The sequence below is a fragment of the Coregonus clupeaformis genome, chromosome 11 (assembly GCF_020615455.1).
Source record: "Coregonus clupeaformis isolate EN_2021a chromosome 11, ASM2061545v1, whole genome shotgun sequence".
NCBI lineage: Eukaryota > Metazoa > Chordata > Actinopteri > Salmoniformes > Salmonidae > Coregonus > Coregonus clupeaformis.
This window is the reverse complement of record NC_059202.1, coordinates 7699-19757: the sequence shown is the minus strand read 5'-3', so window position 1 is coordinate 19757 and position 12059 is coordinate 7699. Positions and strand designations below refer to the sequence as shown.

Here is a 12059-nt window from a genome sequence, read left to right as displayed (position 1 = left end):
GCATGGTATCAGGCAGGATCACAGCCAGTAGTTCAGTAGCCCCAGAGATCAGCTCCATTAATCTCAGCATGGTATCAGGCAGGATCACAGCCAGTAGTTCAGTAGCCCCAGAGATCAGCTCCATTAATCTCAGCATGGTATCAGGCAGCATCACAGCCAGTAGTTCAGTAGCCCCAGAGATCAGCTCCATTAATCTCAGCATGGTATCAGGCAGGATCACAGCCAGTAGTTCAGTAGCCCCAGAGATCAGCTCCATTAATCTCAGCATGGTATCAGGCAGGATCACAGCCAGTAGTTCAGTAGCCCCAGAGATCAGCTCCATTAATCTCAGCATGGTATCAGGCAGGATCACAGCCAGTAGTTCAGTAGCCCCAGAGATCAGCTCCATTAATCTCAGCATGGTATCAGGCAGGATCACAGCCAGTAGTTCAGTAGCCCCAGAGATCAGCTCCATTAATCTCAGCATGGTATCAGGCAGCATCACAGCCAGTAGTTCAGTAGCCCCAGAGATCAGCTCCATTAATCTCAGCATGGTATCAGGCAGGATCACAGCCAGTAGTTCAGTAGCCCCAGAGATCAGCTCCATTAATCTCAGCATGGTATCAGGCAGGATCACAGCCAGTAGTTCAGTAGCCCCAGAGATCAGCTCCATTAATCTCAGCATGGTATCAGGCAGGATCACAGCCAGTAGTTCAGTAGCCCCAGAGATCAGCTCCATTAATCTCAGCATGGTATCAGGCAGGATCACAGCCAGTAGTTCAGTAGCCCCAGAGATCAGCTCCATTAATCTCAGCATGGTATCAGGCAGCATCACAGCCAGTAGTTCAGTAGCCCCAGAGATCAGCTCCATTAATCTCAGCATGGTATCAGGCAGGATCACAGCCAGTAGTTCAGTAGCCCCAGAGATCAGCTCCATTAATCTCAGCATGGTATCAGGCAGGATCACAGCCAGTAGTTCAGTAGCCCCAGAGATCAGCTCCATTAATCTCAGCATGGTATCAGGCAGCATCACAGCCAGTAGTTCAGTAGCCCCAGAGATCAGCTCCATTAATCTCAGCATGGTATCAGGCAGCATCACAGCCAGTAGTTCAGTAGCCCCAGAGATCAGCTCCATTAATCTCAGCATGGTATCAGGCAGGATCACAGCCAGTAGTTCAGTAGCCCCAGAGATCAGCTCCATTAATCTCAGCATGGTATCAGGCAGGATCACAGCCAGTAGTTCAGTAGCCCCAGAGATCAGCTCCATTAATCTCAGCATGGTATCAGGCAGGATCACAGCCAGTAGTTCAGTAGCCCCAGAGATCAGCTCCATTAATCTCAGCATGGTATCAGGCAGGATCACAGCCAGTAGTTCAGTAGCCCCAGAGATCAGCTCCATTAATCTCAGCATGGTATCAGGCAGCATCACAGCCAGTAGTTCAGTAGCCCCAGAGATCAGCTCCATTAATCTCAGCATGGTATCAGGCAGCATCACAGCCAGTAGTTCAGTAGCCCCAGAGATCAGCTCCATTAATCTCAGCATGGTATCAGGCAGGATCACAGCCAGTAGTTCAGTAGCCCCAGAGATCAGCTCCATTAATCTCAGCATGGTATCAGGCAGCATCACAGCCAGTAGTTCAGTAGCCCCAGAGATCAGCTCCATTAATCTCAGCATGGTATCAGGCAGGATCACAGCCAGTAGTTCAGTAGCCCCAGAGATCAGCTCCATTAATCTCAGCATGGTATCAGGCAGCATCACAGCCAGTAGTTCAGTAGCCCCAGAGATCAGCTCCATTAATCTCAGCATGGTATCAGGCAGCATCACAGCCAGTAGTTCAGTAGCCCCAGAGATCAGCTCCATTAATCTCAGCATGGTATCAGGCAGGATCACAGCCAGTAGTTCAGTAGCCCCAGAGATCAGCTCCATTAATCTCAGCATGGTATCAGGCAGGATCACAGCCAGTAGTTCAGTAGCCCCAGAGATCAGCTCCATTAATCTCAGCATGGTATCAGGCAGGATCACAGCCAGTAGTTCAGTAGCCCCAGAGATCAGCTCCATTAATCTCAGCATGGTATCAGGCAGGATCACAGCCAGTAGTTCAGTAGCCCCAGAGATCAGCTCCATTAATCTCAGCATGGTATCAGGCAGCATCACAGCCAGTAGTTCAGTAGCCCCAGAGATCAGCTCCATTAATCTCAGCATGGTATCAGGCAGGATCACAGCCAGTAGTTCAGTAGCCCCAGAGATCAGCTCCATTAATCTCAGCATGGTATCAGGCAGGATCACAGCCAGTAGTTCAGTAGCCCCAGAGATCAGCTCCATTAATCTCAGCATGGTATCAGGCAGGATCACAGCCAGTAGTTCAGTAGCCCCAGAGATCAGCTCCATTAATCTCAGCATGGTATCAGGCAGGATCACAGCCAGTAGTTCAGTAGCCCCAGAGATCAGCTCCATTAATCTCAGCATGGTATCAGGCAGGATCACAGCCAGTAGTTCAGTAGCCCCAGAGATCAGCTCCATTAATCTCAGCATGGTATCAGGCAGGATCACAGCCAGTAGTTCAGTAGCCCCAGAGATCAGCTCCATTAATCTCAGCATGGTATCAGGCAGGATCACAGCCAGTAGTTCAGTAGCCCCAGAGATCAGCTCCATTAATCTCAGCATGGTATCAGGCAGGATCACAGCCAGTAGTTCAGTAGCCCCAGAGATCAGCTCCATTAATCTCAGCATGGTATCAGGCAGCATCACAGCCAGTAGTTCAGTAGCCCCAGAGATCAGCTCCATTAATCTCAGCATGGTATCAGGCAGGATCACAGCCAGTAGTTCAGTAGCCCCAGAGATCAGCTCCATTAATCTCAGCATGGTATCAGGCAGCATCACAGCCAGTAGTTCAGTAGCCCCAGAGATCAGCTCCATTAATCTCAGCATGGTATCAGGCAGGATCACAGCCAGTAGTTCAGTAGCCCCAGAGATCAGCTCCATTAATCTCAGCATGGTATCAGGCAGGATCACAGCCAGTAGTTCAGTAGCCCCAGAGATCAGCTCCATTAATCTCAGCATGGTATCAGGCAGCATCACAGCCAGTAGTTCAGTAGCCCCAGAGATCAGCTCCATTAATCTCAGCATGGTATCAGGCAGCATCACGGCCAGTAGTTCAGTAGCCCCAGAGATCAGCTCCATTAATCTCAGCATGGTATCAGGCAGGATCACAGCCAGTAGTTCAGTAGCCCCAGAGATCAGCTCCATTAATCTCAGCATGGTATCAGGCAGGATCACAGCCAGTAGTTCAGTAGCCCCAGAGATCAGCTCCATTAATCTCAGCATGGTATCAGGCAGGATCACAGCCAGTAGTTCAGTAGCCCCAGAGATCAGCTCCATTAATCTCAGCATGGTATCAGGCAGGATCACAGCCAGTAGTTCAGTAGCCCCAGAGATCAGCTCCATTAATCTCAGCATGGTATCAGGCAGGATCACAGCCAGTAGTTCAGTAGCCCCAGAGATCAGCTCCATTAATCTCAGCATGGTATCAGGCAGGATCACAGCCAGTAGTTCAGTAGCCCCAGAGATCAGCTCCATTAATCTCAGCATGGTATCAGGCAGGATCACAGCCAGTAGTTCAGTAGCCCCAGAGATCAGCTCCATTAATCTCAGCATGGTATCAGGCAGGATCACAGCCAGTAGTTCAGTAGCCCCAGAGATCAGCTCCATTAATCTCAGCATGGTATCAGGCAGGATCACAGCCAGTAGTTCAGTAGCCCCAGAGATCAGCTCCATTAATCTCAGCATGGTATCAGGCAGGATCACAGCCAGTAGTTCAGTAGCCCCAGAGATCAGCTCCATTAATCTCAGCATGGTATCAGGCAGGATCACAGCCAGTAGTTCAGTAGCCCCAGAGATCAGCTCCATTAATCTCAGCATGGTATCAGGCAGGATCACAGCCAGTAGTTCAGTAGCCCCAGAGATCAGCTCCATTAATCTCAGCATGGTATCAGGCAGGATCACAGCCAGTAGTTCAGTAGCCCCAGAGATCAGCTCCATTAATCTCAGCATGGTATCAGGCAGGATCACAGCCAGTAGTTCAGTAGCCCCAGAGATCAGCTCCATTAATCTCAGCATGGTATCAGGCAGGATCACAGCCAGTAGTTCAGTAGCCCCAGAGATCAGCTCCATTAATCTCAGCATGGTATCAGGCAGGATCACAGCCAGTAGTTCAGTAGCCCCAGAGATCAGCTCCATTAATCTCAGCATGGTATCAGGCAGGATCACAGCCAGTAGTTCAGTAGCCCCAGAGATCAGCTCCATTAATCTCAGCATGGTATCAGGCAGGATCACAGCCAGTAGTTCAGTAGCCCCAGAGATCAGCTCCATTAATCTCAGCATGGTATCAGGCAGGATCACAGCCAGTAGTTCAGTAGCCCCAGAGATCAGCTCCATTAATCTCAGCATGGTATCAGGCAGGATCACAGCCAGTAGTTCAGTAGCCCCAGAGATCAGCTCCATTAATCTCAGCATGGTATCAGGCAGGATCACAGCCAGTAGTTCAGTAGCCCCAGAGATCAGCTCCATTAATCTCAGCATGGTATCAGGCAGGATCACAGCCAGTAGTTCAGTAGCCCCAGAGATCAGCTCCATTAATCTCAGCATGGTATCAGGCAGGATCACAGCCAGTAGTTCAGTAGCCCCAGAGATCAGCTCCATTAATCTCAGCATGGTATCAGGCAGGATCACAGCCAGTAGTTCAGTAGCCCCAGAGATCAGCTCCATTAATCTCAGCATGGTATCAGGCAGGATCACAGCCAGTAGTTCAGTAGCCCCAGAGATCAGCTCCATTAATCTCAGCATGGTATCAGGCAGGATCACAGCCAGTAGTTCAGTAGCCCCAGAGATCAGCTCCATTAATCTCAGCATGGTATCAGGCAGGATCACAGCCAGTAGTTCAGTAGCCCCAGAGATCAGCTCCATTAATCTCAGCATGGTATCAGGCAGGATCACAGCCAGTAGTTCAGTAGCCCCAGAGATCAGCTCCATTAATCTCAGCATGGTATCAGGCAGGATCACAGCCAGTAGTTCAGTAGCCCCAGAGATCAGCTCCATTAATCTCAGCATGGTATCAGGCAGGATCACAGCCAGTAGTTCAGTAGCCCCAGAGATCAGCTCCATTAATCTCAGCATGGTATCAGGCAGGATCACAGCCAGTAGTTCAGTAGCCCCAGAGATCAGCTCCATTAATCTCAGCATGGTATCAGGCAGGATCACAGCCAGTAGTTCAGTAGCCCCAGAGATCAGCTCCATTAATCTCAGCATGGTATCAGGCAGGATCACAGCCAGTAGTTCAGTAGCCCCAGAGATCAGCTCCATTAATCTCAGCATGGTATCAGGCAGGATCACAGCCAGTAGTTCAGTAGCCCCAGAGATCAGCTCCATTAATCTCAGCATGGTATCAGGCAGGATCACAGCCAGTAGTTCAGTAGCCCCAGAGATCAGCTCCATTAATCTCAGCATGGTATCAGGCAGGATCACAGCCAGTAGTTCAGTAGCCCCAGAGATCAGCTCCATTAATCTCAGCATGGTATCAGGCAGGATCACAGCCAGTAGTTCAGTAGCCCCAGAGATCAGCTCCATTAATCTCAGCATGGTATCAGGCAGGATCACAGCCAGTAGTTCAGTAGCCCCAGAGATCAGCTCCATTAATCTCAGCATGGTATCAGGCAGGATCACAGCCAGTAGTTCAGTAGCCCCAGAGATCAGCTCCATTAATCTCAGCATGGTATCAGGCAGGATCACAGCCAGTAGTTCAGTAGCCCCAGAGATCAGCTCCATTAATCTCAGCATGGTATCAGGCAGGATCACAGCCAGTAGTTCAGTAGCCCCAGAGATCAGCTCCATTAATCTCAGCATGGTATCAGGCAGGATCACGGCCAGTAGTTCAGTAGCCCCAGAGATCAGCTCCATTAATCTCAGCATGGTATCAGGCAGGATCACGGCCAGTAGTTCAGTAGCCCCAGAGATCAGCTCCATTAATCTCAGCATGGTATCAGGCAGGATCACGGCCAGTAGTTCAGTAGCCCCAGAGATCAGCTCCATTAATCTCAGCATGGTATCAGGCAGGATCACAGCCAGTAGTTCAGTAGCCCCAGAGATCAGCTCCATTAATCTCAGCATGGTATCAGGCAGGATCACAGCCAGTAGTTCAGTAGCCCCAGAGATCAGCTCCATTAATCTCAGCATGGTATCAGGCAGGATCACAGCCAGTAGTTCAGTAGCCCCAGAGATCAGCTCCATTAATCTCAGCATGGTATCAGGCAGGATCACAGCCAGTAGTTCAGTAGCCCCCAGAGATCAGCTCCATTAATCTCAGCATGGTATCAGGCAGGATCACAGCCAGTAGTTCAGTAGCCCCAGAGATCAGCTCCATTAATCTCAGCATGGTATCAGGCAGGATCACAGCCAGTAGTTCAGTAGCCCCCAGAGATCAGCTCCATTAATCTCAGCATGGTATCAGGCAGGATCACAGCCAGTAGTTCAGTAGCCCCAGAGATCAGCTCCATTAATCTCAGCATGGTATCAGGCAGGATCACAGCCAGTAGTTCAGTAGCCCCAGAGATCAGCTCCATTAATCTCAGCATGGTATCAGGCAGGATCACAGCCAGTAGTTCAGTAGCCCCAGAGATCAGCTCCATTAATCTCAGCATGGTATCAGGCAGGATCACAGCCAGTAGTTCAGTAGCCCCAGAGATCAGCTCCATTAATCTCAGCATGGTATCAGGCAGGATCACGGCCAGTCTAGACCAGTCAGCCTGCTGAGGTGCCACCAGACGTGTCACCCCTGTCCACGTCAGGGAAATAAGATCTCCTTTCCTCTGTCACCCTGTGATTGGCTAGACTCTAGAGCCATGTGGTCGCCATGGCGCCATTGATGTTTCCTAGGCAGAGAGCTCCTGTACATTTGTAAATATTTTATTGTTTTTGTTTTATAGCATTTTTTTATTTTATTTTTGTACTTTTTTGTAATTTTGTTAGCTTAGTAAGTTTGTATTATTTATTTATTGATTCCACGGTGTCATAAGATCCGGCAGTCAGTTCATTTTGTCCAGACAGCCCAGAGGCTAGCTATCTTTTATTTAAACTGGAGATAGGACAGGCTTGGACATCACAGAGGACAGGCTTGGACATCACAGAGGACAGGCTTGGACATCACAGAGGACAGGCTTGGACATCACAGAGGACAGGCTTGGACATCACAGAGGACAGGCTTGGACATCACAGAGGACAGGCTTGGACATTACAGAGGACAGGCTTGGACATCACAGAGGACAGGCTTGGACATCACAGAGGACAGGCTTGGACATCACAGAGGACAGGCTTGGACATCACAGAGGACAGGCTTGGACATCACAGAGGACAGGCTTGGACATCACAGAGGACAGGCTTGGACATCACAGAGGACAGGCTTGGACATCACAGAGGACAGGCTTGGACATCACAGAGGACAGGCTTGGACATCACAGAGGCTTGTTGTAGTTTTGATTAGATCTCCCACTCCAAGGTGGACTATCCCAATACCTGATGTGTGTTGTGCCTCTGGCTCCCTAGTGAAATCTAGCCCTGCGATGAGCATCTGGCTCCCTAGTGAAATCTAGCCCTGCGATGTGCCTCTGGCTCCCTAGTGAAATCTGGATGTGACCACTGATTCCCCCTACTCAAGTCTACTACAGGGCCTTGTCCCCCCCCCCTGCTGGATGTGACCACTGATTCCCCCTACTCAAGTCTACTCGACAGCGGCAGGTGGCTTAGTGGTTAAGAGCGTTGTGCCAGTAACCGAAAGGTCGCTGGTTCTAATCCCCGAGCCGACTAGGTGAAAAATCTGTCGATGTGCCCTTGAGCAAGGCACTTAACCCTAATTGCTCATGTAAGTCGCTCTGGATAAGAGCGTCTGCTAAATGACTAAAATGTAAATGTAAATGTACTACAGGGCCTTGTCCCCCCCTACTGGATGTGACCACTGATTCCCCCTACTCAAGTCTACTACAGGGCCTTGTCCCCCCCTACTGGATGTGACCACTGATTCCCCCTACTCAAGTCTACTACAGGGCCTTGTCCCCCCCCTGCTGGATGTGACCACTGATTCCCCCTACTCAAGTCTACTACAGGGCCTTGTCCCCCCCTGCTGGATGTGACCACTGATTCCCCCTACTCAAGTCTACTACAGGGCCTTGTCCCCCCCCTGCTGGATGTGACCACTCATTTCCCCCTACTCAAGTCTGCTTCAGGGCCTCAGAGGAGCTGAGAACAGCATGCCAGAGTAGAGTGCTGAGGGTGGAGAGTGGAGCTGAGGGTGGAGAGTGGAGCTGAGGGTGGAGAGTGGAGCTGAGGGTGGAGAGTGGAGCTGAGGGTGGAGAGTGGAGCTGAGGGTGGAGAGTGGAGCTGAGGGTGGAGAGTGGAGCTGAGGGTGGAGAGAGTGGAGCTGAGGGTGGAGAGTGGAGCTGAGGGTGGAGAGTGGAGCTGAGGGTGGAGAGTGGAGCTGAGGGTGGAGAGAGTGGAGCTGAGGGTGGAGAGTGGAGCTGAGGGTGGAGAGTGGAGCTGAGGGTGGAGAGTGGAGCTGAGGGTAGAGAGTGGAGCTGAGGGTAGAGAGTGGAGCTGAGGGTAGAGAGTGGAGCTGAGGGTAGAGAGTGGAGCTGATGGTGGAGAGAGTGGAGCTGAGGGTGGAGAGTGGAGCTGAGGGTGGAGAGAGTGGAGCTGAGGGTAGAGAGTGGAGCTGATGGTGGAGAGAGTGGAGCTGAGGGTGGAGAGTGGAGCTGAGGGTGGAGAGTGGAGCTGAGGGTGGAGAGTGGAGCTGAGGGTGGAGAGTGGAGCTGAGGGTGGAGAGTGGAGCTGAGGGTAGAGAGTGGAGCTGAGGGTGGAGTGTGGAGCTGAGGGTGGAGAGTGGAGCTGAGGGTGGAGAGTGGAGCTGAGGGTGGAGAGTGGAGCTGAGGGTGGAGAGTGGAGCTGAGGGTGGAGAGTGGAGCTGAGGGTGGAGAGTGGAGCTGAGGGTGGAGAGTGGAGCTGAGGGTGGAGAGTGGAGCTGAGGGTGGAGAGTGGAGCTGAGGGTGGAGAGTGGAGCTGAGGTGGAGAGAGTGGAGCTGAGGGTGGAGAGTGGAGCTGAGGGTGGAGAGTGGAGCTGAGGGTGGAGAGTGGAGCTGAGGGTGGAGAGTGGAGCTGAGGGTGGAGAGTGGAGCTGAGGGTGGAGAGAGTGGAGCTGAGGGTGGAGAGTGGAGCTGAGGGTGGAGAGTGGAGCTGAGGGTGGAGAGTGGAGCTGAGGGTGGAGAGTGGAGCTGAGGGTGGAGAGAGTGGAGCTGAGGGTGGAGAGTGGAGCTGATGGTGGAGAGAGTGGAGCTGAGGGTGGAGAGTGGAGCTGAGGGTGGAGAGTGGAGCTGAGGGTGGAGAGTGGAGCTGAGGGTGGAGAGTGGAGCTGAGGGTGGAGAGTGGAGCTGAGGGTGGAGAGTGGAGCTGAGGGTGGAGAGTGGAGCTGAGGGTGGAGAGAGGAGCTGAGGGTGGAGAGTGGAGCTGAGGGTGGAGAGTGGAGCTGAGGGTGGAGAGTGGAGCTGAGGGTGGAGAGTGGAGCTGAGGGTGGAGAGTGGAGCTGAGGGTGGAGAGTGGAGCTGAGGGTGGAGAGTGGAGCTGAGGGTGGAGAGAGTGGAGCTGAGGGTGGAGAGTGGAGCTGAGGGTGGAGAGTGGAGCTGAGGGTGGAGAGAGTGGAGCTGAGGGTGGAGAGTGGAGCTGAGGGTGGAGAGTGGAGCTGAGGGTGGAGAGTGGAGCTGAGGGTGGAGAGTGGAGCTGAGGGTGGAGAGAGGGAGCTGAGGGTGGAGAGTGGAGCTGAGGTGTGGAGAGTGGAGCTGAGGGTGGAGTGGAGCTGAGGGTGGAGAGTGGAGCTGAGGTGGAGAGTGGAGCTGAGGGTGGAGAGTGGAGCTGAGGGTGGAGAGTGGAGCTGAGGGTGGAGAGTGGAGCTGAGGGTGGAGAGTGGAGCTGAGGGTGGAGAGTGGAGCTGAGGGTGGAGGGAGCTGAGGTGGAGGTGGAGCTGAGGGTGGAGAGTGGAGCTGAGGGTGGAGAGTGGAGCTGAGGGTGGAGAGTGGAGCTGAGGGTGGAGAGTGGCTCTTGACTGACTTTCAGGACACTGTTGTAGGCTTGAACTATGTGCAGCCCACCGGAGTTGGATGTGACCTGGATGTGCCAGCCTCTGTTGAAGACCATTTTCCAGCCCAAGAACTACATGTACTTTTGTTTTTAAAATATATATTTTATTATAAACCTGCTTACCCCCTTAAAAGTTAGAGGATGCATATGCAAATAAAAGATGACTGGTCATTGGTCAGAATAATCAGATCAGATTGTGATATCATGCTGTGGGTAAAAAACTAAATCCCACCTGAACAGGCTGAAATTCTTACACTAAAAGGGTATTATCGTAATTTAACAATTTCCAGTGTTATTTCGACCTCATAGTGTGGAAACTAGCAGGAAATCACGTTTTCAGACTGCACTGCCTCTTCCAGACCAAAAAGCACATTTCTGTTTTCATGATTCTTTAATGATATATAGCCAATTTTGACTTTGCCGTTGGCCCATCTAGTGGAAATCGCTCAGCTCTGCCTCCAGGACAAGATTCATCCCAATAAACATCAACCCAGCAAAGCGAGACAGACATCCTTAGGGATTTGAATAACACTGTCAGTTGATATAGCTCTGAGAACTGTCATGGCAGACAGTCACTCTCTGTGCTTTGAGTGCCGTCTCGAACCTCACTCATTGTGCTGTGTGTGTGTGTGTGTGTGTGCTGTGTGTGTGTGTGTGTGTGTGTGTGTGTGTGTGTGTGGCGCCTGTTTTCCCCTCTCTCCAGGTGACGAGGGCAGCGGCAGCGCCAGCGGCAGCGGCTGTACAGAGGGATGCACCACAGAGTTTGTGTTTGTGGGTTCAGAGGCCCCCGTGGTGGGAGCAGACAGGAGTGACGAGCGCGCCTCAGCTACGGCAGGCAGCGCCCCAAAACATCCCTCCGGACCGTCTCTACTGACGCTGCTCTCCCTGACTCTCACAGCCCTGTCCTGGCCCGGGAGATAATACCAGCCGGCCTGAGAGGACGCCAGGGCATAATCAGACAGACAGACAGCTTGGTTGTCATGCTGACTGTTAGTGTTCTCTAAAGGGAACCGGAACAGGACTTTGGAACCCCCCAAACATGAAGAGATACGGTCACAGTAGTAAACCGTAGTAGACTGAGGAGTGTTGTGTGAGTGTTGCAGTGCCGCATCCTGCTTTTGTCCCCAAGTTCTCTCTGCTCTGTTCTGCTCTTCTCTGCTCTGCTTGGTGACTTCCAGAACAGAACCTACCCGTCAGTGGAGCAGCCAAACTTCTGACCTTTTCTCTTGTCTCCAAACCAACCCAACCCGCTTCTCTCCTTAACTCTGACTGAACAACAACGTGCTCCTTTCTCTCCTGGAGAGACAGAACGAGATGTTCTTTAAAAACGATGATGATGAATTAAAAAAATACATGAGATTCTATTTTTCCTTTCTTTTATACGGCAGAATTATGAAACCTACCAAATGTACAGAACATAATAGAAGGAGAGAAGCCTGAGAAAGTTCTGTCAGTGTCCCATACATCCTCCCACAACAGAGAGAGAACGTTCTGTCAGTGTCCCATACATCCTCCCACAACAGAGAGAACGTTCTGTCAGTGTCCCATACATCCTCCCACAACAGAGAGAGAACGTTCTGTCAGTGTCCCATACATCCTCCCACAACAGAGAGAGAACGTTCTGTCAGTGTCCCATACATCCTCCCACAACAGAGAGAGAACGTTCTGTCAGTGTCCCATACATCCTCTCACAACAGAGAGAGAAAGTTCTGTCAGTGTCCCATACATCCTCCCACAACAGAGAGAGAAAGTTCTGTCAGTGTCCCATACATCCTCCCACAACAGAGAGAGAACGTTCTGTCAGTGTCCCATACATCCTCCCACAACAGAGAGAGAACGTTCTGTCCGTGTCCCATACATCCTCCCACAACAGAGAGAGAAAGTTCTGTCAGTGTCCCATACATCCTCC

At 51.6% G+C, this 12059-nt stretch overlaps 1 protein-coding gene across 1 annotated transcript in view; it reads left to right on the top strand.

The window, feature by feature from the left end:
• The window catches only part of LOC121576315 (glypican-6), a 44951-nt gene extending 33299 nt beyond the window's left edge, over positions 1-11652 (top strand). The window contains exon 4 of the mRNA XM_045223636.1: positions 10854-11652. Within this exon, the coding sequence (XP_045079571.1) occupies positions 10854-11071 (218 nt within the window). The 3' untranslated portion in view covers positions 11072-11652. The remainder of the gene's footprint in view (positions 1-10853) is intronic.
• The last annotated feature ends 407 nt before the right edge of the window (positions 11653-12059 follow it).